The sequence below is a fragment of the Protopterus annectens genome, chromosome 2.part0, assembly GCF_019279795.1.
Source record: "Protopterus annectens isolate FY-2018-M chromosome 2.part0, PAN1.0, whole genome shotgun sequence".
In the NCBI taxonomy this organism is placed as follows: Eukaryota; Metazoa; Chordata; order Ceratodontiformes; family Protopteridae; genus Protopterus; species Protopterus annectens.
The window spans coordinates 857,773,836-857,796,710 of NC_056728.1; the positions used below are offsets into that span (position 1 = coordinate 857,773,836).

General features: G+C 37.9%; 1 protein-coding gene across 2 annotated transcripts in view; it reads left to right on the forward strand.

Annotated features, from left to right (window-relative positions):
- LOC122793263 (protein regulator of cytokinesis 1-like) overlaps nt 1-22,875 on the forward strand; it is a 1,295,879-nt gene that overhangs the window by 1,032,227 nt on the left and 240,777 nt on the right. For both annotated transcript variants that reach the window (XM_044061121.1, XM_044061122.1), the window contains exon 11: nt 147-233. In XM_044061121.1, coding sequence (XP_043917056.1) covers nt 147-233 — 87 coding nt within the window. The remainder of the gene's footprint in view (nt 1-146; nt 234-22,875) is intronic.

Below are 22,875 nucleotides of genomic sequence, written 5' to 3' on the forward strand. Positions count from 1 at the left end.
ACTAAAAAGGCAGTCCGCTTTCTGTTGAGTCTTACTGTGGAACTCTAAGCTCTAGGTGTGTTGTATTCTGGAAATAAGTGGATAGGTGGAGAAAATTCACTGGCTTCATTCTGTGTTTTTACATATTTACGTTTTTTTTTCTGCAGGGTGGGAAGAATGACTCAAATTTTAGAACTCCTCTGAAAAGACCTTTCCCTGGATCTGCTCAGGTTACTCCCAGTAAGGCAAGGAAGGTAATGTTTTCCTGTTCACTTTGTAAAGCATGACTTTTTTATATTGTATTTTGAGTAGATACATTCTTTTTGGGAAGGCTTCTATCTTTGTCTGACTTTCTCTGGTTGTTTTAATCCTTATTGAGCATTCTTCTGCATGGATGAATTAATCTGTTGCTAAATGTGCAAAAATGTGTAAAAATGTGTAGTGAAACTGAGCTATTGATGTATTTACTTTTACTGGGTGAATGAAGGGGGGCCCAGACTGCTTTCAGACCATGAGACAATATCAGCTTTCCAAAACTACACTTGTACACCATTTTCCAGGTTAAATTATAGACCAGCATTTACTTTTAGGTTGCTTTGTAACAAAGATTCGTAGTTCAGTACCTGCTGTAGATGTGCTTTAATAGGAATATTTATGCAAATCACTGAATTCTGTGCAAGGATACTAGTACAAACATAATTGCAGTGCTTTTCCATTAATGAAGACTTCTCTATACAAGGATGATAGTGTTGTATATTTCCAACAGTTGCTTAATTGTGTCTATGTATCATGGTTGCACTTTAAGTGTAGTATGACTTTTAGCATGGCAGCTTGGTCATCGGTTCCCTAGGTTTCTTGTACAACTGCACTTACATTTGCTTATTTATCTTTGATTAATGAGAACATTTCACTGGGATAAAACCCTTTTCGGAGGCTGCCTGGGGAGAAAAGCTCCACGTTTAAGTTTTGACATGTACATAAAATAGTTAATATGATATCAGAAGGAATATAAAATGTGTGCCTACATAAGAGAAAAAATGACAAACTTGCATAAATATTTAGGAACAGAGCATATAAATAGCAGGAATAGGTATATACAGTGTTGAACACTGGGAAAGATAGTGTAATATTGCCTGCAATTTTTTAAAGTTAAACTATGGAAATATTAGGAAGGGGGAAGGTGGTTGAGATATAGTATGTTAGTAATAAAGTAACTATGAAAATATTGCATCTAAGATCGAGAAGTGACATAATCATACCTTTCAACCTCTTAGAGCAAGAAATTTGGCTACACCCTAAAATAATAGGGGGCAAAGGTCCAAAAATAGAGACATGTATTTTAAGCATTGCCCTTAGACTTAAAAAGTTGCTGGAATAGGATTTTTGTTGGTATGCGTTTTCTGAAGGATATTAAGTCTGAAACACACATGCACGCAACTTAATGACTTCAGTCCTCTGAGTTGCCAGGAAATCAGAAACTTTGAGGAACAGATCAAGAATATGAGCAAAAATCTGCATAATTGAGAGGTATGCAAGTAATGAAAGAGAATGATTGGAGCAACTTGAACTCTTACAAGGAACATTTGTTTTGGAGAGATGAAATTGACAGGGGAGCCGGTGAGATAGTGAATCTTCAAATTAGAAGAGAGAGTAGTCTGCTTAGTCTGTAATTGATGTAATTTATTTAAACAGTTACTCCTTGTGATTGAGACATGTTTTAATGATGATTTGGGGGAGTTTGCTATTGTAAAATGTCTTCTAGTAGAGTATCCCATGCTACAGAAATTTTTTTTAATAGAAGGCTTTTCTGGTTTTATAGTATGTATTGGGGTCTCTGTTACCTATAGTGTGCTTTGGGCGGCCTCGGTGGTGCAGCAGTTAGCATTGCCGCCTCACAGCAAGAGGTTCCCCGGTTCGATCCTCAGCTGGGGTCCCTTTTGTGTGGAGTCTGCATGTCCTCCCTGTGGTCGCGTGGGTTTCCTCCGGGTGCTCCGGTTTCCTCCCACATCCCAAAGACATGCAGTAGGTGGATTGGACACACTCAGTTGGCCCTAGGTGTGTGTGTGTGCATGTGTGTGCCTTCTGTGGAGGGTTGGGCACTGGGCTGACGACACGACACCGTAAAACTCCACTGCCAGTCATGAGCAGACAGGTGATCTGCTGTGGTGACTCCTAACTGGGAAAAGCCGAAAGAAGTTACCTATAGTGTGCCTTGACATCTTGGGTTAAACTAGGGGCTTCTAACTAGGATTTTAAAGGTGGGGCAGTAGCTTTCATTTAAGAGCTTATAAGGTTACCCTTTCTAATTTTTTTAATGGTCTGTTGCTCTGAACTTTAGGTAGTTTTAGTTGCTTCACCCTGCATTTTATCAGAAGTCGACCAATACGCTACACAGAGCACAAAACCAGCATGAAGGTAAACCGTGGGAATATACAACAAAAAACAAAACAAAATCCCAAATATGGACACAGAGTCCAATATGGCAAGCAAAAGCGTAGTTTATTAAATCCACAAAGCTTTCAGGAAACCCTGTCAGTGTGTAAATTGTAATAAAAATCATTTCTTTTAAAACCCTCCATTAAAACACAGCCCAATCAAAATCAAGCACATTAAAAATCATCACATTGAGTAATTAGGACTTAAAGGCACATATAACTATACAAAAATCAAAATAATAAAATCACATAACCATTTGCTTCCTTCTGAGTACAGGTTTAATACTGACAGCTGTATTTAAGCTTGGTTTATGATCTGCATTTAATGTTATCCATTCACATTTACGTATTTTAAGATCATTATTTAAATTACCACCCCTTCTACTCTAGAACCTAACATCAATAACCCTAAAGTGAAATCTATGTTCACAGTTCCTTTCTTTTATATAGTTAACCAGCGCCTTTACTCGCATTCCTCTTAATTTCATTCTTGTGTTCAGTAATCCTATCTTTTAGTTTTCTACTACATTTAAGTATATTAGAAGCTGGACATAATAAACAATTTTCTAAATATATTATATACTGCAGGTATTACATGTAGGATAATAAGTACAAATTGCCTATCTGTATTTGGATGTACAAATATATTGATATTTTGTTTGTTATAAGGGTGTGAAATATGGTTTGGAACAAAGGAATAACGTAGGTACATACCTGTGTTATAGTTGTACATGCTGTAAAGATTTGAAATATATTTGTATTTAATGTTGCATGTAATACCTGCAATATAGTATATTTAGAAAATTGTGTATTATGTCCAGCTTTTTATATAGGTAAATGTAGGAAGGATTATTGAGCACAAGTCTGAAATTAAGATGAATGTGATGATTGCAATTTACACACTGAAGAAGGGTTTTCCCGAAAACGTTGTGGATTTAATAAACTCTGTTTTTGCTTCCCATATAGGACTCTGTGTGTCCGTATTTGGGATTTTGTTTTGTTTTTTATCCAAAAAGTACCTTTTTATGATGGTGTCTAAATGTTGGTTAAAATTCAAAGCATGGCCTTTTTTATGCTATGTTCTGAGCTCATGGCGCTCTCTACTAAATGTTAAAAGTGTGGTGGACACTAAGGATTTTTATATTGAATATTTTTTTTGGGGTGGGGGGGTTCTACTTGATGCATGTGATGAGCACTGAGGGAAAGCAGTAATGTTGTAAAAATGTTATGAATAAGCCAGAGATCTTGTTACATGGCAGTAAGGTCGCTGTTACAAGGGGATACAGGCTTTTAAATCTGTTCTGCCACCTGTTAAATGGCACGGGTAATCTTAGAATCTGCCCTGAAAACTGACCAATAAAGATCTTGCCCATAAGAGCATATAGCAGATATACTGATGCTTTGGATTATGAACAGCACCTGCCACTGTCAAATTTTACACTGACCCTTTGCTTAGCAAAGTTATAACTTTAGTCCCCAGGATTTTGCCTGTTTTATTTTCAGCTCTTCCTTTCTAGTGTTGTTTTAACAGAGTATTTGAAGTTTGACCAACATAATTTTGTGTGTACACATTAGCAATTTCTTTGGAGAGGCTAATGATACCTTTCTGTGTACCCCCAGTACCCTTTTTCTTATCTCTCTCTGTCATCAGCTAGACCAGTCTTGGACAATATTCCAGCTGCAGTCCACTACATTATAAAATGTATGGTAGCTATATCTAAAGCAGTCACTCTTTGAAAAGAGGAAATTACCCAGTTGCAAGCCACCAAGACTACACGCTCACTAAAATGAATAGCCATAAACTAAAGTTAAATGAATTTCTGCCCAATTTTAATTTTACATCCACTGTACTTTGTAGATTATATATACATGTAAATGCCCAGTTGTGAGAGAAAATAATTTGAACTGAAAGATGGCATGTAGAAAACTGTAGCTGTCAGTTCTTTGATCCTGAGATTACCACAAGCTTAATGTTTGCTGTATTCGTTCAACCACTGCCTTTTAAAAGTATTCAATATTTCTAGAAAAATACCTAGCAATAGATTTCAGTCCATACAAATATACTACACTCTAAAAGTAAGGCAAACACATTCAAGCTCTGAAAAGTTGCAGTTTGAAATTAGTCCCAGTACTTGCAAGATGCCAAAGGAGTGTCCTGGAATAAATTCTCAATTATTCAGTAAGTACTATTGCCTGTGCCAATGCCTTATAGTTGGCGCATTATTCACATTTTGCATTTAAGCACCATGTTTTAACAGCATCACTTAACTATGTAAGAAGCCTTAGTTCAAATAAGTAACATTGCTTTAGATGGTGAAATAAGCTCTGCAAATGTGTACGGAAAGCACTTTGCTTCCAGAGCTTGCTGCATCTGTACTAAATATACATCTGTACTGCCTCTGGAACAATTGCAGGTTTTTATACAATCCTAAGTATGTATAGTCCTTTTGCCTCAACATTTAGTAACATCACTTTCAGTTTTGAGGGTTTAAGCTCTCTGCTGCCTTAGCTTGTGCTTTGGAGAATGCTGCATGGATTTGTAGACTCCATATGTTTCAAGCTCTGTTGCATAGAGCATACTTGGCTTGTTTGCTGGAAGTGGCCCCTTGCATCAATTCTGCTTGCTTCATAGATTGCAGTCATTACCAAAGGTTCTCCTCACTGATGTTCACCTTGGGTCCCGTATAGCAAAGAGATTATGGGGTTTCCCATGCAAAACTTCAGATAGTTTAACTTTTGAGCCTTCTACAGATAGACTGCAAGAGACTTACTGTTGCCTGAGATGGGCCTGGTGCAGGCTGCTTCTGTTTAGCTATTTTTTGCAGGATCACATGCAAGAGCTGGCATCTTGTTACCTGATACACCCACCACAGTTGGACCCCATGCTTCAACACATTCTTGCTCAAGGTGGCAAGGATCTCCCCCTCCTTGGTTTCTGCAAAGAATTGAGGAGCTAGAGGCCATCAGCTTTAAGAAATGCAAGAATTCACACTCTGCTCCCTGCTAGATGACCCTTTGGAGAAACACGCTCATGAAATTCTCTATAAAGTAGTCTGACATGTTTCAACACTTGTAGCTATATAGTGTCTGGGAATGTGAAGAGCCTCACAAATCATTTCTTACCACCAGATGCATTCAGTCACCCAAGATTTCATGTATGCTATTTGGAAAGTCCTTTCTCTCCATCAGTCATTCAGGGGAATGAAAGTTCTTCAGTTTCAAATAAGCTTTCTAAAGTCTTTGAGCAGGGAGGGTAAATTCTTTAATTTGAAACTGACTAAAACAAAGCATATTAGACAATGATATTCAAGGACTCTGCTACATTTTTGAAGTAATGCCCTTCTTGCAAGGGCTACCATAGATTTTGTACCTTTAGAGATGGTGTGAAAAGCTGCCATGAGGTGCTGCATTATTAATCTTTTCTTCTCCCTCTGTGGAGCAGCTGATCGACTTGTCACACCACATGAAAGTAGTATTGTATAATTGCTTTGCACTTCATATAGTTGGTGTGTTTTTTTTTTTTTTTTTTAGAAAATCTGTTTCTTCAAGATTAGTAGGTCACCATCCACTGCCACCAGCTCCCTCTCCTATTTCACTGGGACTACAAGACCCACCTTAGCCTCCCCTGAACTCTACCACACCCACGTATGGGACTGTTGAGGTAATGGGACTGGTTAAGGTACTAAACTTTCACACACAAACATTTGACCAGCGAATAACCCATCTTCTTTATTGCACAAAAAGGCATGTATGTGATAGACTAGGAAATCATGATTCTTTCCCTCAGAGCTAAAAGAATTTACATATTTTATACCTTTTTTCATTAAAAGCAACATTATTGTAACAATCCTAAACCTACCATTGATAAATTAGAAATGAACACTACAGCATTAATTTTGCTAAGATCTTCTAACTGCTTGCTGGGCTTGAGTTCCAAATTCCATGATAGAATTTTCTGCTGAGAACAAATCTTATACTTTTGTAATCCTGTCAGCACTTGCTAATATTAGACAGGAAGTAAATCAACATACACATAACTGAAGGACACTCAAGATTGCATTCTGCTATAAAAGCAAATTAGAAATGAATTGCACGGACGAACATTTTCCCTTCTCGTACTTCTCCCCCTTCGGATGGCTTACTGTCCCATTTTAAGGAAATTTCCCCATATACTCCAGCTCAACTCTGTGGTAGCCTTGAACTCTGCTGTATTTGTTTTTGTGAGCTGCATGAGCATTTCTGCTTATGCACAACCTCCCAACCAAGTGGCAAATTAATTGTAGTGTGGTGCTGTGCAGGCTGTTCATGCAGCATGATTGCAATGAGCCAGAGTAATCAGGTGCTGTCTGCCTACTTCTATTCTCCCCAGCGTATCCCCTATCCATGCTAAAGATGAATTTTGCTTTTCAAGCAAGACTGATAGAACATGTTGAGGCAGGGAAGACGGGCAGAGCAGCACCTAAAATTGACCCCCCAGGTTCCTAAACTCTTCCCTTGCCCACACTCCTGTGTGAGGAAAGACCCCCTTGTTAGGTCTGTGGTGCATGTCAGGGCAGTTGTTTCTATCATATTTCATGCTGCTTTGGTTTTGTATGGTGTTTTTTTCTTGTGTGCATCCTGTATTTGTAAGTATTAAGCTTCTTTGTTCTCACATTTGCTTCAGACCTCTTAATTCCTTTCTTTTAATGTCTGTATTTCTCAAATATCCTTGCTTAGTCTGAGATTTTTCTTGTTGGATACTGTTTCCCCTCTATTACTGTAACTTTGAAGCTCTGCTTATGTTTTAGTGTTGCACAGTTTTATTTTCAGTGCGTTTAATTTTGGAAGTTATACAAATATTCAACTTTTGTGGTATGTAGGAAACTACATTGCTTATAAGTTTTCTGTCTTTGAACTTTAGCTTTTTATACAGTGGAGTGGGAATGCTCCTCTCTACTGGAATATGAACCTTGTGTAGGGTTTGTGCATATCTTTACAGGATGTTTATCTACCGAGAGATTCTTTTATTCCTTTATATGTACTAATAGCATTGAGCATGTCGGTGCTTTATTTTCTCTCTCTGCATCTTTAGTCATCGTTTCTGGTTGATTGGAGTTGGATCTTGGAGACAGACACCAGCCTGGTCTCAGCTTTGGTGTAATTTGTTGTCTGGGTTGCCTTGGCCATTATTTGCGGGCAGTAGTTCCTGCTAGTCTTGATTGTAGACTTGATAAAGAACTATCTGGAGTCTGTTCTTAGTGCCTTCCTTAGGTGTCTGATGCAGCGCCTCTGGAGCCAAGCTTTTTGCTTGCTGTCGACATCAAGAGCTTTGGCTTCTATTGTTGAGACTTCACCCTCTTCCCTTGGTCAAATGCATCCTCAGTCTAGTCTGTTTTTGATGTAGCCCTTGCACTTTATATAGACTGATTTGGTACTAGTCTGTCCTGCACTCAGCATTCCTCTTGACTTCCTTTGGGATTTCTCCATCAGTATGGAGACAGCCTTTACAGTCAATGCCATGTATTGATTTGTACTGAATGCTTTTATACCGAGGTCTTTGGCACTAAGATTGTTCTTACTAGGCATCAGTCATTACCAAAGGCTCTTTGGTACTGGATCTAATTTTCTAATCATAGATATCTCTTTTTGCAGTGTCGTAGACATTGCCGTTTAGTGTCAGGACTTTTTTTTTTTTTTTTTTTTTTTAACAAGTAGCGGTCTTAAATTTTATTTATATCTTTGACATTGAGTTTATATTGACCAGTTTTGAATTGTATATACTCAGCAGCAGACTCCTCTTGCCCATACGGTTCAGGTGTCCTAGGATAATTGGTCACAGTTTGGTATTGTGTGTGCAGTCTCACAGGCTGGTCCTAAGCCTAAGATTTCTTACCCAATTTTATAAGCATTGGGTAGAGCTTGGCCTTAAAGGCAGTAATCTTTCCTTTGCCATACTATTTGCTGCTGTAGGATTTTCTTGCTCCCTGCATCAGGTGCTTAAATTATGACTTTAGTTCATAGGATTCTTAGGCGTTGCAAGGCTGTTTTAGTCTGACTGTGTACACCTTGCCAATACCCACCTCATGCTTCAACGCCTTTCTCAAGGAGGTTGAGGCTAGTTAGTCCCAGGGTAAATTTGAATTGCCCTATCCAGTCATCCATCTTTCCACTGCTTTGTCTATCTGCAGATGAAGGTTCAGCTCACTGATTCCAGTGTTAGCTGCACTGTTACTTGCTGAGATGTAGAAGTTGAAGGACCACCTGATATCTAATGACACCGTAAGTGAGGCATATATCACCTTGTCACTGTCTATAAGACAGTGGGCAAAGCTTTCCAGCCTTTCTTGCTTGGTATGCAAAGTTTTAAGACCAGAAATTATTGGGAATCTTTTTTTGTTTGTTTATTTTTTTTTTTTGTCAAATGAGGTACATCCAAAAGCAAAAGTTGTCCTCTGACCTAGTCAGCCCTGAATACAGGGGAATGATAGCACTTGGTCTACATGAAATGCCTTTTGCTGTTTGTACTGAAATGTATTTCATAAAGGAAGTGTTATTTATACTGCATGTTTTGGGTAATTACAGTTTTCTAAATAGTAATAATTTTACAGATAATGGGCGTAAAGTGAATGTTATACCCTAGATATTAATTAGCTTAGGCCTTTCTGAAAGGCTGTGATAAGTTTTTTTCCTGTTTACACCCAGTTTATAGTCTTGTGCAGATCTAGTTACTCTGAGATTAGTTATCAATTTGGAGATCAGAGACATAGATGCCTTACGGGACAGGACCCAGTACAGACTCGTGGGGAAACTCCACTGATGTTGGCAGTATTTGAAGAGGCAAGTGTCATATGGAGACTCTGGTATCTTTTAGCCAACTGGAGATCTGTCTTACCACATAACTATCTGTTTAAAGCAGATAGTTTCCTTAAAAGTCTGGCATGATATTCAACATTGAATGCTTTAGCCAGGACAAAACCAAATTGTTAAGCCTAATGAAATTCTTTATTGGATGTGGAGCATTATGTAATTTAACAGATCAAATTTGTAAGGCTGGTTTGTTTACAGGGTCTGTGGTAGAATCAGCTTTCCCTTCCCTTGAAAGGGGGAGTCTCCTTACACCAGGCAATCTCCAGTGTGCTGCAAAAGGATGTGGCAAGGCTCCTATTCCGTCCTGATTCATGAATTTTTTAAAGTCAAAAAATCTTAGAGGTGGTGTAGCCAAGATCAGTTAGCGGCACAATGTTTTTACTCTGCTTCCTTATAGTCTTTATTCACCTGTAACTTGGATAACATTTTGTTAAAAAAAAAAAAAAAAAAAAAAAGTCTTTTTATTTTTTTTTTCCCCTGTCAGCAATATTTTATCTGTATACAAATGAACCACTCCAAAATGAGCCTTCAGTAAAACTCTGGGGGGGGGTTACAAACTTTTGTGGGCAGTATCCAGGAACTTTCGATTTAAACTAGATAAACTTGAGACAAAGATGGACTACATAAAAGATGATTGCAGGAAACAAATGGATATGTTAAATGAAGTTCTAAAACGATCTGTGCAGATCTCTTCAATAAAGGAAGCAGTAAGTGAATTAGACAGGAGAATGAGAGAAAATGAAAACTACACAGAATTCATTTTGAAACAATATTTTGTTAGAGAAAGAAGATCTAGAGTAGATCTAGAAGAAACATCAGGATATATGGAATTCCTGAGAAAGAAGGGGGATAGTATGTCAATTCCTGAAAATTGTGAAACTGAATTGAGGCTCCTTAAAGACTCTTCCTCTGGACTGTGTACTACATGAACTACAAAACGAACTGGCACCTCACCTAAGTATCATGTTTAATCATAGCCTCATCTCAGGCTTCGTGCCCACTGAGTGGTGCACAGCTACAGTTATCCTACTCCACAAGGGGGGATCCACCTTGGATCCCGGGAACTACCATCCCATCAGTCTGACTAGCCTGATCTGCAAGGGCATGAAACGCATCATCATGGGACTTGTAAACAAAAACATTGGCAACCTTCAAACACTGGACCCCACCCAGTTTGGGTTCGTGAAGGGCCAATCTTGTTTCCTGAACCTGATTAACTTCTTCAAATCAGTCTCAAGAGCTGTAGACGAGGGTAAGGTGGTTGGTCCACACAGCCTATCTGGACCTCGCCAAGGCCTTCGACACCATCTCCCACTCTGGAATCATAGATAAACTTACTAAGCTGGGCATAAATCCCTACGTCACTCGATGGGTTGCCAACTGGCTTACTGACAGAGCCCAGACTGTAAAAGTAGCAGACTCCAAATTTAGCTCCAAACAAGTGGAGTACATCAGGGTTCAGTCCTGGATCCGCTCTTGTTTGGCATCTACTTCTCTGAAGTACAGGCCAACACTAAGGGACTCTGGCTAACAATGTTTGCAAATTACTGCAAACTGGGAGCCATAACTGAATCCCCCAAATGGTGGATATTTTGCAAAAGGGCCTTACAGAAACAGATGCGTGGTGCCAGAGCCATGTGCTCAAGCTTAATGCCAAGAAATGTATAGTTATCCCCTTTGGGAAAAAACATGTACCCATGAATTACAACATAGGTGGCAGTACACTAAACACCGAAAGTATAATGAGACTTGGGGACACAGGTGGACAGTGGTCTCACCTTCGATAACCACATAGCCACAACAGTCAGGAAATCCTATGTGGCACCTCATCATGAAGGGCTTTTCATCCAGAAAAAAGGTAATTGTCCCACTGTACTCATCCCTCATTAGACCCATTTTAAGAGTACACCGCCCTGTTTGGTATGTACCTCACAAGACATCTGCAACAGCTGGAAAGGCTGCAGAAATACCTCATTAAAAGAATCACAGGCCTAAAGCAGATGCCCTTTACTGACAGGCTAAAAAACTCCAGCTATGCTCTGTTGCATATTGTCTACTCGGAGGTGATCTCTGCTTAACATACAAGGCCATGTCAAACCCTGAGCTGTTGGACATGCTCCACTTAAAGAAATCCCAGTCCCTAAGAGCCACACACTCCAGGGATCTATACCTTGTCATCACAGTGAACAAAACATGCTGGAGGGATAGGTTTCTGACCCAGAGACTCCCCATACTCTGGAATAGACTGCCCATACATGTCAAGCAGAGTGCCTCCTTGGCCCTCTTCAAAAGGAACCTTAGCAACTGGATGGGAGATGGGAAATTCACCCCGTGGATCACATCAGTCGCCCTGCTAGACAGGGGTCCAAGGAAGTAAATATTGTGGGAAGAAATATCCAGGGAATTGTTATGGCTAGGCTTGTATAGGCCCTAGGGCTGATTGCCTATTACCACCCTATGAACGAAGCCTTCCTAGACTTAAACAGCCTAATCCCTCTTAGAACAAAAAGAATTAAAGCCAAAACAGTTGCCTGGCTAACTAATGAAACCAGAAAACTCATGCACCTCGGAGACGAATGTTCGAAGCAATACCAAAAAAATAAGTTAATAACTCTCTAATAAAATTCAAACAACTCCAACTCTGTGTGAAGAAACTAATCCCTAAGGACTGTAAGATTTATTACTGCAATCAGAACATAACTCTAACCCCAAAAAGTTCTGGAATTGCATTTCCTCCCTTCTAAACCCTGGTAGAAAAGATAATGCGTGCCCTAACCCAAACTCCCCAGACCATGAAATGGCATCTAATTTCAACACCCTTTTTGTTGACTGCATAGCCATATTAACCGCACAATTTCCCATATTCCATCCCTCTTAGTCCCCCATATACTGATTTCCCCCCCCAAACACTACACTTTTGTCTTAAACCTATCCCCACCAGCAGCATAAAAAAACTACTCCTTAAACTAAGCTTTGCTCCTACGCTCCTGATAAGCTGCCTCCATCCTTCCTTAAGATAGCTGCAGACAGCATTTCCCTCCCCATTTCCATTCTTATCAACAGATCCATCCAAGAAGCTTATGTCCCCTCACTCTGGAATAAAGCTTTTGGCACCTCTCTCCACAAAGGTGGCATTAACAAACTACTAGCTTCCATCCTACAGCTATTCTCACCTCTTTGTAAAATCCTCAGTGCATTCATTCCCAGCTCTTGCCATAGCTAGCGCACAGTCATCTTCTTACCCCAACACAACATGGTTTCAGGCCTGGCCACAGCAATACCACTGGTCTTCTGTCCATCCTTGACAACATTAATCATGCTCGCAACTCTGGGAAAATCGGATCCACCCTTTAAATAGATCTCTTCAAAGCCTTTGACAGTCTTTCACATCCTCTACTCTTTTCTCAACTTTCCTCCGTCAATTTCTCTCCATCCTCCGTAGCCTGGTTTGCAAGCTCTCTCTCCAATAGACAAGCTGTTAAATGGAAAAATTCCACTTCTTCCTTTCTCAACAATCCATCCAGCGTCCCCCAAGGCTCTATTCTCTGAACTTGTCACAAATCCATAGATAATGCTACACTGACAAAATATGCTGATGCCATAGTTGTCTGTACTGCAAACCCTCCCTCCAAACTCCTTCAAAAAAACCAAGCAGCCTTCTCCAGTACCAAAACTTGGATTCTTAACAGCCATCAAAAAACATTAACACTTTTAATTGATATTGTACCTCACACCAAACTACTCGGAGTCACCACTGATTGACATTTAAAATTCAATGTCCACATCCAAAAATCACAAAAACCCACCAAAAACTGTCTGCTGTATAGACAAAATCACTATCTAACTGCTTCTGTCAGACATACTCTGCCTCCTGCCTGCTCCCCTCTCATGTATGGTGCCCTTCTACTTGTCTCCAACTTAGGCTTCCAGTATTTTTAGGCTGTTTTAAATTTGCTACAGGGTCCAAATACTCCACCTATCACTGCCATTCTCTTCACTCCCTAAACTGGCTTGAGCTTTCCTAATTACCTGAAATTCATACAATTCTGTACCGCTCAAACTCTTATTCCAACCCTCCATCTGTCCCTCTTTTTTATCTGTCTTAACCCCTTACCTCCCCAGCTGTACTCCTGGATCCAAAAACCAAAACCTCCTTAAAATCTATAAACTTCTTGCCCTTCTAGCCAGTTACTTGTATCGCACTCCTTAGCTAAACAATGGAATTCTCTCCCTTCACTGTACTTGCAACCACTCTAATTTCAAATCTCTCCTCCATTCTTACCTTAACTCAGACTGACTTTCTGCTCCCTTCCCACCTAAATTACATTGTCATCTCTTTCAAATTTCTTGTCAGTCCCATCTACCATCTCTTATCACTAACATTATTGTTGGAACAAACACTAAACTTGTATTTAACACTTTGACTTGTACTTTTAATTATATTATCTGTATTATGTTTGACTTTATCTATATTTTAACATTTCTGTTTTTAAGCAAAATCCCTGAATTTGTATTTTAAATTGTATATTTATGCTTTGTATACTGTATATACCATATTTTACTTGATATCTGTTAACTGCTTTTGGAGCTTTTCTCCCCCGGGTCTCCTGAAAATGAGCTTTGTTGGCCCAGTGGACTTTGCCGGTCATCAAATTGGAAATAAACTGGACACCAAAACCTCTTAATCTGCCAGACTCTCTCTTTTGGAATTGATAGACCTCACAGATCCCTTTCAACTTCACACAAAGAAAAAAAAAACTCTGGTTCCCAGATCTGTAATGAAGTTCTAGCCAAGATAAAGATTTGGTACTAAAATCAGCTCTCCAGTTAAAACAAGTCATCATGTTTAATGACTGCACTTCAGTCATGACAAAAAGAAAACCTGTGTTCCATTCGCAGAGGCTGAAAAACAAACTGGATATTACAGCCCCATTACTTTTCCATGCCAAAATTAGGATTTCTTTACCTGATGAACAAAAAACTTTTAAGATGCTAGAAGATGCCTTAGAATTTGCACAAAAAAGTTTAGACAAAACAGACATGGGGCTGGTCTGTTAGTTTAGAAGCAAGCAAGGAGGAGTGGTTGGACCCGAAGAACACAGAATAATGGTACTGTTATTTAATTGAAGATTTTCATATAAATATTTTAAATTTCGTCTTCAGAAAAATTAATAGGGTAAATGTTTCTTTGCTTTCTTTAGCATCTGTTTTGCAGTTTTTCCTTTCACTAGTCTTTAATCTTTTTAATTACATAACTTATTAATAGAAGGTTTTTATAAAGGATGTAGTTACCTTAATTTCTATTCGCTGACTTTTATTTCTCAAAGTAGAGGAAAAATGTAATGAATAAGATATTAGTATATTTGGCTGTTTTTACAAAAGGGAGAAGAAAAAGCAACCCTGTTGTGACGCCCATGCCCTGGCCCAGCAATCAAGGAGCCTCAAGCCTCACCACTAACACCAGAGAGGGCATCTCATGTAGGAGAAAGGATGATAAATACATACAGAAAAGTGCAGTTTCTCTTAAGAGCACACCCAGATATGTCAGTCTGGGGCTGGCTGCTTCTTGCTTTCCAGGTCCCAAATAAGACTCCCCACTGGCACATCTATAGGGTCCAGATCTCAGCCTAGCTGGCAAGTTAACCTCCAGTACCCTCTGTCCACCCAGTGCTTCGTGTCCCTGCCTAAGTACCTGACACGCACACTTTAAGTATTTATACAACTTCACAGTCACTCCTGGGAAAGGCTGACAGATTCTCCCGCTGTGCCCAAATGCCCAGACTACACGGTAGTAATTCCTGCCACCACCAGCTAATAATCAGCAGCTACCCAAAGGCCCTTAAAATGACATCCAATTATTACTGTGCGTTATTATCCATTAGTAGTGTAACTAAGCAATCAAGGCTTATTATGGGATCACATAAGCATGCAATGTGCTCTAGAGCTTAATATATCTCTACATAAACCAGCCACAGTTGAAAAGGGTTCAAAAATATTTAATAATAAATACTAAAACACAAGACAATACTACACCACAGTGCTAGAGTTTAGAGATCACACAAACTTAAAATAACTCAGTAGTACAGTTCTGACATAAAAAAAAACACTTGGTCTAATCTTTATAGTCCTAGCTATTTCTACAAGAAAACCCACTTCTAAGATAACTTAAGACAACAGGCAGTGCTGTAGGTTGGATATCAAGACAAAAATGCTTAATAATCTCTGGTTCTCACTGTTTAAATTGAAACTGCAGTTCTGCTAAACATTACATCATCTTTTACACCTTCCTGGTTCCCAGACCACACAGAAACTGCATTTACATTCTTTTACACTTGGAGCAATAAAGGACATTCCACGTGTAAATTCTGGTCATTTAACTTTAGCCTTAAAAGAATAGGCAGGAAGCCTTCATCTAGCTGGACCGGAGCCGAATTGTAAAACATCACAGGAAGTGATGAAATAATTTTTCAAAGAACAGATGTGAAATGCTTGACTAAGTTTTCCGTACAGCAGATGGCAATGTTGCTACAATCTTGAAGTTCAACATTTTAGTATTTTCTTTCGTTTAAGATTTATATTTACAAATGCCAGAATTATGTATCAAATTCTATTTGGCTAGGCTGGCAACCTTCACCAATCTCTACACCTATCTTGAATTAGAGTCATGAGAAGTTATTTTTAGGATGCAGCTTATGACTGTTTTTGTATCGGTTAGATACTCTATCTGAACGGAGCGTTTCAAATTGTGATTGCTGTGAAAGTAGTAGAGATGCTTGCTTGGTCTTTGGGTTATGTTGAGGGCTCACGGACATATTTAAAGATTCACTCTGTTAGTTTTTTGAACTTGAGTGTATTTTTTCATCATGCGAGTTGAGTAATGTGATTGCAAGCCCCCCCCACAACTGACAGATCACTCCTTTTACTATCTTTTCCTGCTCAAACATCAGTTATGTTAAAAAATGCAATATTAATGCCTTGAGCTTTTCTCAAGATCAAATGTTGCTCATACTTGCTCCTGCTGCTTTCAATGAGCAAAAACTGCTTCAGCTTTGACCCGATACTAAACAGGAAGTTAAGTCGACAGAACTCTGAACAGTGGATGCAAAGATCAGAGATTCAAAGCGGAGCAACTTGGTGATTACTTTAAAAATGCACTAATTACTTGTACAGATACAATTTTAAAAAGGTACTACTGTTCTTTCCTGTTAAGGCTGCATTTAACATAAGTTGAGTGCATTGCAGTTAATAGAAGTGTGAAATTGCTATCTGTATTGAAGGCTGTGCTCAAATATGTCTAATAACAAGTAGTTCATAGTTTCATTTGAAATATGGATGTTTAAAATATTCACCTCATGAATAAAGCTTGAGATGTGAGCCTTGGCATTTCCTTCAGGAAAACATTGCGATTTACTTGTCAGACATTTGAGCATTACTTAGTACTGCATGGAACTTTTCTGTATTAGACATTACTTGGGGGGGGGGGTGTCTGTGTGTGATTTCTTTGTAAAAGACAGTTACGGGTGTTGAAGTTTATTTTTTTTACAGAAGTGGAAGTTTTCTCTATGCATATGGATAATGTTTTTAAGGTAATTGCATGTCGTTTTCTGATTAATGTGTCAGAGTGCTTTCACCATATGTGAAATTACATATGGAGAGCTTCATGGCTATTTTACATTTTGGATGTGCAACTTTCATCACACTGAAGTTAACAGTATGTACTGCTTGGTCGTGCTTATCAGAAGCTTCATGAGCATCTTCCTGAAAGAGAGCCTATCTTCCCAAGTTTCTATAGAGTATTTGTGATCCTCTGTACAGTACAATATTTTAATTTTCCCGACCAAACCGTGGTCAAATAACTTACTACTGAGCTATACTATTATCGCATTTGTTTATAACCTATACTAGCTCGTATGCATTACCTTTTGTCAACCTACAAGTTAATATAGATCCATTTTAGAATATTTGAGTACCTCTCAACCGTGCTTGTAAAAGTGTATCATTCCAATGAATCTGTGAGGTAAATGATACTATACATGCAACAAACTTGATGCACTCAGATACAATTTGTACCTGTATTTTAGGATTGGGGAACTCACACTATTACCATAGAGGTATTTAAAATATGTAACTGTTCACGAGTGGGGATGTATGTATGTGTGTGTGTGTATGTATGTATATATATATATATATATGTGTGTGTGTAATATTGTGTATGTGTGTGTATATATATATATATATATATATATATATATATATATATATGTGTGTGTGTGTATATATATATATATATATATATATATATATGTGTGTGTATATATATATATATATATATATATATATATATATATATATGTGTGTGTATATATATATATATATATATGTGTGTGTATATATATATATATATATATATGTGTGTGTGTATATATATATATATATATATATATGTGTGTGTGTGTATATATATATATATATATATATATATATATATATATATATATGTGTGTGTATATATATATATATATATATATGTGTGTGTATATATATATATATATATATATATATATATGTGTGTGTGTATATATATATATATATATATATATATGTATATATATATATATATATGTATATATATATATATATATATATATATATATATATATATATATATATATATATATATATATATATATATATATATATATATATTGCAATAATAACTTCAAAAGCAACTGGACAAAAGAAAGAGGCAACACACGGGCTGATTGTTTTTAGCGCTTTCATTCCATTAACATCCTGGAACTTCATCAGAAAACTAATCATGAAAAGTACAAACAGTGCAGATTTAAATATCGGCAGTACAATCATAAAAATTCAACAATTGAAAACTGGAACCATATTGTCCAATCATGTATATACAAGGTGAGGCAGTCAGCCAATGAATGGAAAGGCAGAAAATAAAGGGAGTGGTTATAGTCAGCTTCAGAGACTATTTCAATGGCTAAAAATAAACCAATCAAAAGATCAGTAAGAAAACGTAAACCAATACAAAGAACACAATAGTTCTCAACAACCAACCATCAATGGGTAAAGATAGACAAATCAAAGGATGAAGAGTTCATCAGTAACAAATAGGAAGCTGCAGACTAAATAAAATCCTATAGCGGAAAAGAATCCAGTCCCTCAGGACGACTAGAAACATACCTCAACGTAACATCAATAATGGCAGCACAGATATCCACTAAATAAAAATAATAATGATAAATAAACGTAGCATAGAAAAATAAAGTAAAAAAGAGAGATGAACTTCGCACTTTCAAAAAATATATATAATGACTTATATATTAATTATATAAAGAACATGTAAATCCACAATCCTACAACACAAAGAAAAAGTATAAAAATATATAAGCAACGCAAAATAACGCAAAGTAGATCAAAAGAGGAAACCAGAATGCAGCAGTAGTAAATGGCTATGAAAAGAGTCAAGGACACGACTGTGCGATAGTAAACCCAGTAGTAAATCCTCGACAAGGAAAGAAATCAAAAACCTGGGCCATATTCTATTAGAGTAAAACAGCGCAGTAAAAGACAGCCTGTAAATAATGAAATAACCCAACAGTCCTAAATGGAAAAGCAGCAATAAAACTTAAAAATAGCAATAGAACCTAGAGAAATGAAACCTAGAAAAATGAATTAAGCAGAGCCCATGAGAGAGGCAGCAAGCTGGAGAAACCAACATCATTCACAACAGCAAAACGGAAGAAACCAAAAGCAAGCACAAAGACAGGGCTAGCAGGCAAAATACGTAACCATGACATAAAAACAAATGGGAAACAGTAGAACAGTACAGTAGTTGAGTACGATATAACATGTAAACGGATTCAATACCAAACTAGTGCTGTGGAAAACAAAAAATAAAATAACATAAAATAGAATAACATAAAATAGAAGTCCTCAACTTTATAACTGCCAGCATAAAACACATTTGAGATTTAAAGATTCATTCAGCCCAGGGGCAGAGTCCGCTCCTAATTTGAGCTGCCACTTAAGTTCTTGTACTTCCAGGTAGGTATCGTAATCCCCAAAGAATAGATCAACTTGTTCCAAGATCAAAAGAGAGTATTTAGAGAAACTCGTACAGCTCTCCGCATGGCAAGCCAATGCATTTCTGAAGTCTCTAGCTCTAATAGCTCCGTAGTGTTCTTTCACTCTGTCAGACAGTTTGCGGCAAGTTTTGCCAATGTAAAAAGCTTGGCAAGAATCACAGACAGCAGCATACACAATGTTTTTACTGTTGCAATCAAAGTGGTAAGCAAAAGACACAGTGAAGTTAATATGACCAAAAGTAAAACAATCGCCTATAAAAATGTACTGGCAACAAATACACTTCTGGCAAGAAAACATGCCCTTCGGGTCTGTTATGTTGCGCACTGATTCAATTAAAAAGGAAGAGTCTCTGTTCTCAAATTTAAATCTCAGAGTGTTACTTTTTTTATATGTGAACAGTGGTGCATCGCCAAGTGTAGCTGACAACTCGTCAGAGCTATTAACAATTTTCCAGTTATTGCAAAGCACAGTTTTAATCAACTGCATGTCACGGCTGATAGGAATAGGAAAACTCAAGGTCCGGTCAGCAGCAGACAGTTCTGTGGTTTTCGGTGTAAACCCAGATTTAAGTATCGGAGGGAACTTAGTGTATCTGCAAGTGGAGACTTCACGCATGATGGAACGAATTAAAGCAACAGGATAATGCTTCTGTACAAATAAATTACACAGAAATTCACATTCCGTATCAAACAAACAATCACTAACAAGTCTAGAGAGTCTAATAAACTGGCCGCGCACAACATTCTTTTTCATGTGAAAAGGGTGCTGGCTGGTATAATCTAGAAAATTGTTTCTGTAAGTTTTCTTACGGAAAATGTTGGAAACCAAACACTTATGGATCACATCTTGAGGAACTGTAGTGTCCAAAAAAGAAACTGTCTTGCCACACTCTGATTTCACAAAGGTCAAGAAAGGAATGCTGTCATTCAGAGACTGTAAAAACAGATCCAGTTGTGCAAGAGAACCTGTCCACACAAAAAAAACATTGTCTATGTATCTATGGTATAGCTGGGTAAATTCGAACCCAGGTAGATACCTTTAAAGTATCCAGTTCCCAGGTGGCAAGCACAAGGTTTGCATAAGCAGGTGCCATCTTCGATCCCATGGCAACCCCTTTAACTTGCTGGTACAAATTGCCATTGAAATGGAAGAAGTTATTACAAAGTACTGACCCGAAGAAATGATGCACATGATCCGTGAGTGATCAAGACCAGCATAATGACCCAGGAAACGTTTTCCAAAAGCCTTCCCTTCCTTATGCGGAATGTTTGTGTAGAGAGAAACAACATTAAGTGTCACAAAAATGCAATTGTCCAAATCTAAATTAGACTCAAACAGTAGGTGCAAAAAAGCCCAAGAATCTCTAATGTAGTAATCTACCTCGGTTCGAATTTACCCAGCTATACCATAGATACATAGACAATGTTTTTTTTAGTGTGGACAGGTTCTCTTGCACAACTGGATCTGTTTTTACAGTCTCCGAATGACAGCATTCCTTTCTTGACCTTTGTGAAATCAGAGTGCGGCAAGACAGTTTCCTTTTTGGACACTACAGTTTCTCATGATGTGATCCATAAGTGTTTGGTTTCCAACATTTTCCGTAAGAAAACTTACAGAAACAATTTTCTAGATTATACCAGCCAGCACCCTTTTCACATGAAAAAGAATGTTGTGCACGGCCAGTTTATTAGACTCTCTAGACTTGTTAGTGATGATTGTTTATTTGATACTGAATGTGAATTTCTGTGTAATTTATTTGTACAGAAGCATTATCCTGTTGCTTTGATTCGTTCCATCATTCGTGAAGTCTCCACTTGCAGATATACTAAGTTCCCTCTACTTAAATCTGGGTTTACACCAAAAACTACAGAACTGTCTATTGCTGACCGGACCTTGAGTTTTCCTATTCCTATCAGCCGTGACATGCAGTTGATTAAAACTGTGCTTTGGAATAACTGGAAAATTGTTAATAGTTCTGACGAGTTGTCAGCTACACTTGGCGATGCACCACTGTTCACATATAAAAAAAAGTAACACTCTGAGATTTAAATTTGAGAACAGGGACTCTTCCTTTTTAATTGAATCAGTGCGCAATATAACAGAATCGAAGGGCATGTTTTCTTGCCAGAAGTGTATTTGCTGCCAGTATATTTTTATAGGTGATAGTTTTACTTTTGCTCATATTAACTTTACTGTGTCTTTTGCCTTTCACTTTGATTGCAACAGTAGAAACATTGTGTATGCTGCTGTCTGTGATTCTTGCCAAGCTTTTTACATTGGCAAAACCTGCCGCAAACTGTCGGACAGAGTGAAAGAACACTACGGAGCTATTAGAGCTGGAGACTTCAGAAATGCATTAGCTTGCCATGCACAGAGCTGCATGAGTTTCACTAAATACTCTTTTCTGATCTTGGAACAAGTTGATCTATTCTTTGGGGATTATGATACCTACCTGGAAGTACAAGAACTTAAGTGGCAGCTCAAATTAGGAGCGGACTCTGCCCCTGGACTGAATGAGTCTTTGAATCTCAAATGCGTTTTACGCTGGCAGTTATAAAGTTGAGGACTTCTATTTTATGTTATTTTATTTTTTGTTTTCCACAGCACTAGTTTGGTATTGAATCTGTTTACATGTTATATTGTACTCAACTACTGTACTAATAATTACTAATGTTTATTTGAAAGTCTTACGGATTTTATTTTCAGTACTACTGTGTGTTAATGAGGTTTTTGTCAGGTTTCTAGCTTTGCTACTGTTCTGCTCTGTTTCCTATTTGTTTTTATGTCATGGTTACGTATTTTGCCTGCTAGCCCTGTCTTTGTGCTTGCTTTTGGTTTCTTCTGTTTTGCTGTTGTGAATGATGTTGGTTTCTCCAGCTTGCTGCCTCTCTCATGGGCTCTGCTTAATTCATTTTTCTAGGTTTCATTTCTCTAGGTTCTATTGCTATTTTTAAGTTTTATTGCTGCTTTTCCATTTAGGACTGTTGGGTTATTTCATTATTTACAGGCTGTCTTTTACTGCGCTGTTTTACTCTAATAGAATATGGCCCATGTTTTTGATTTCTTTCCTTGTCGAGGATTTACTATTGTGTGTACTAACGCACAGTTGTGTTTTTGGCTCTCGTCATTGCCGTTTGCTACTGCTGCATTCTGGTGTCATCTTTTGGTCTACTTTGCGTTATTTTGCGTCGCTTATATAGTTTTATACTTTTTCTTTGTGTTGTAGGATTGTGGATTTACATGTTCTTTATATAATTAATATACAAAGACATACTCTGAGGCTCTGAGTAAAAATTTACCTAAACAGCAGAGGCCTCCAAAGCAGACACCCAAACAACTGCTACTGTAAAAAAACCCAGGCAGGTAAAGGGGGGCCCTGAACCCTTTAGCCCAGTATCCTTCCTTCACCAAGAATGATGCCACAATATAGAGACAAGATGATCAGCTTTAACAATTGGCTTAATGTCTGGTGTCATTCAAAGGGGATCCAGTGTCTGCCTGCCTGGGG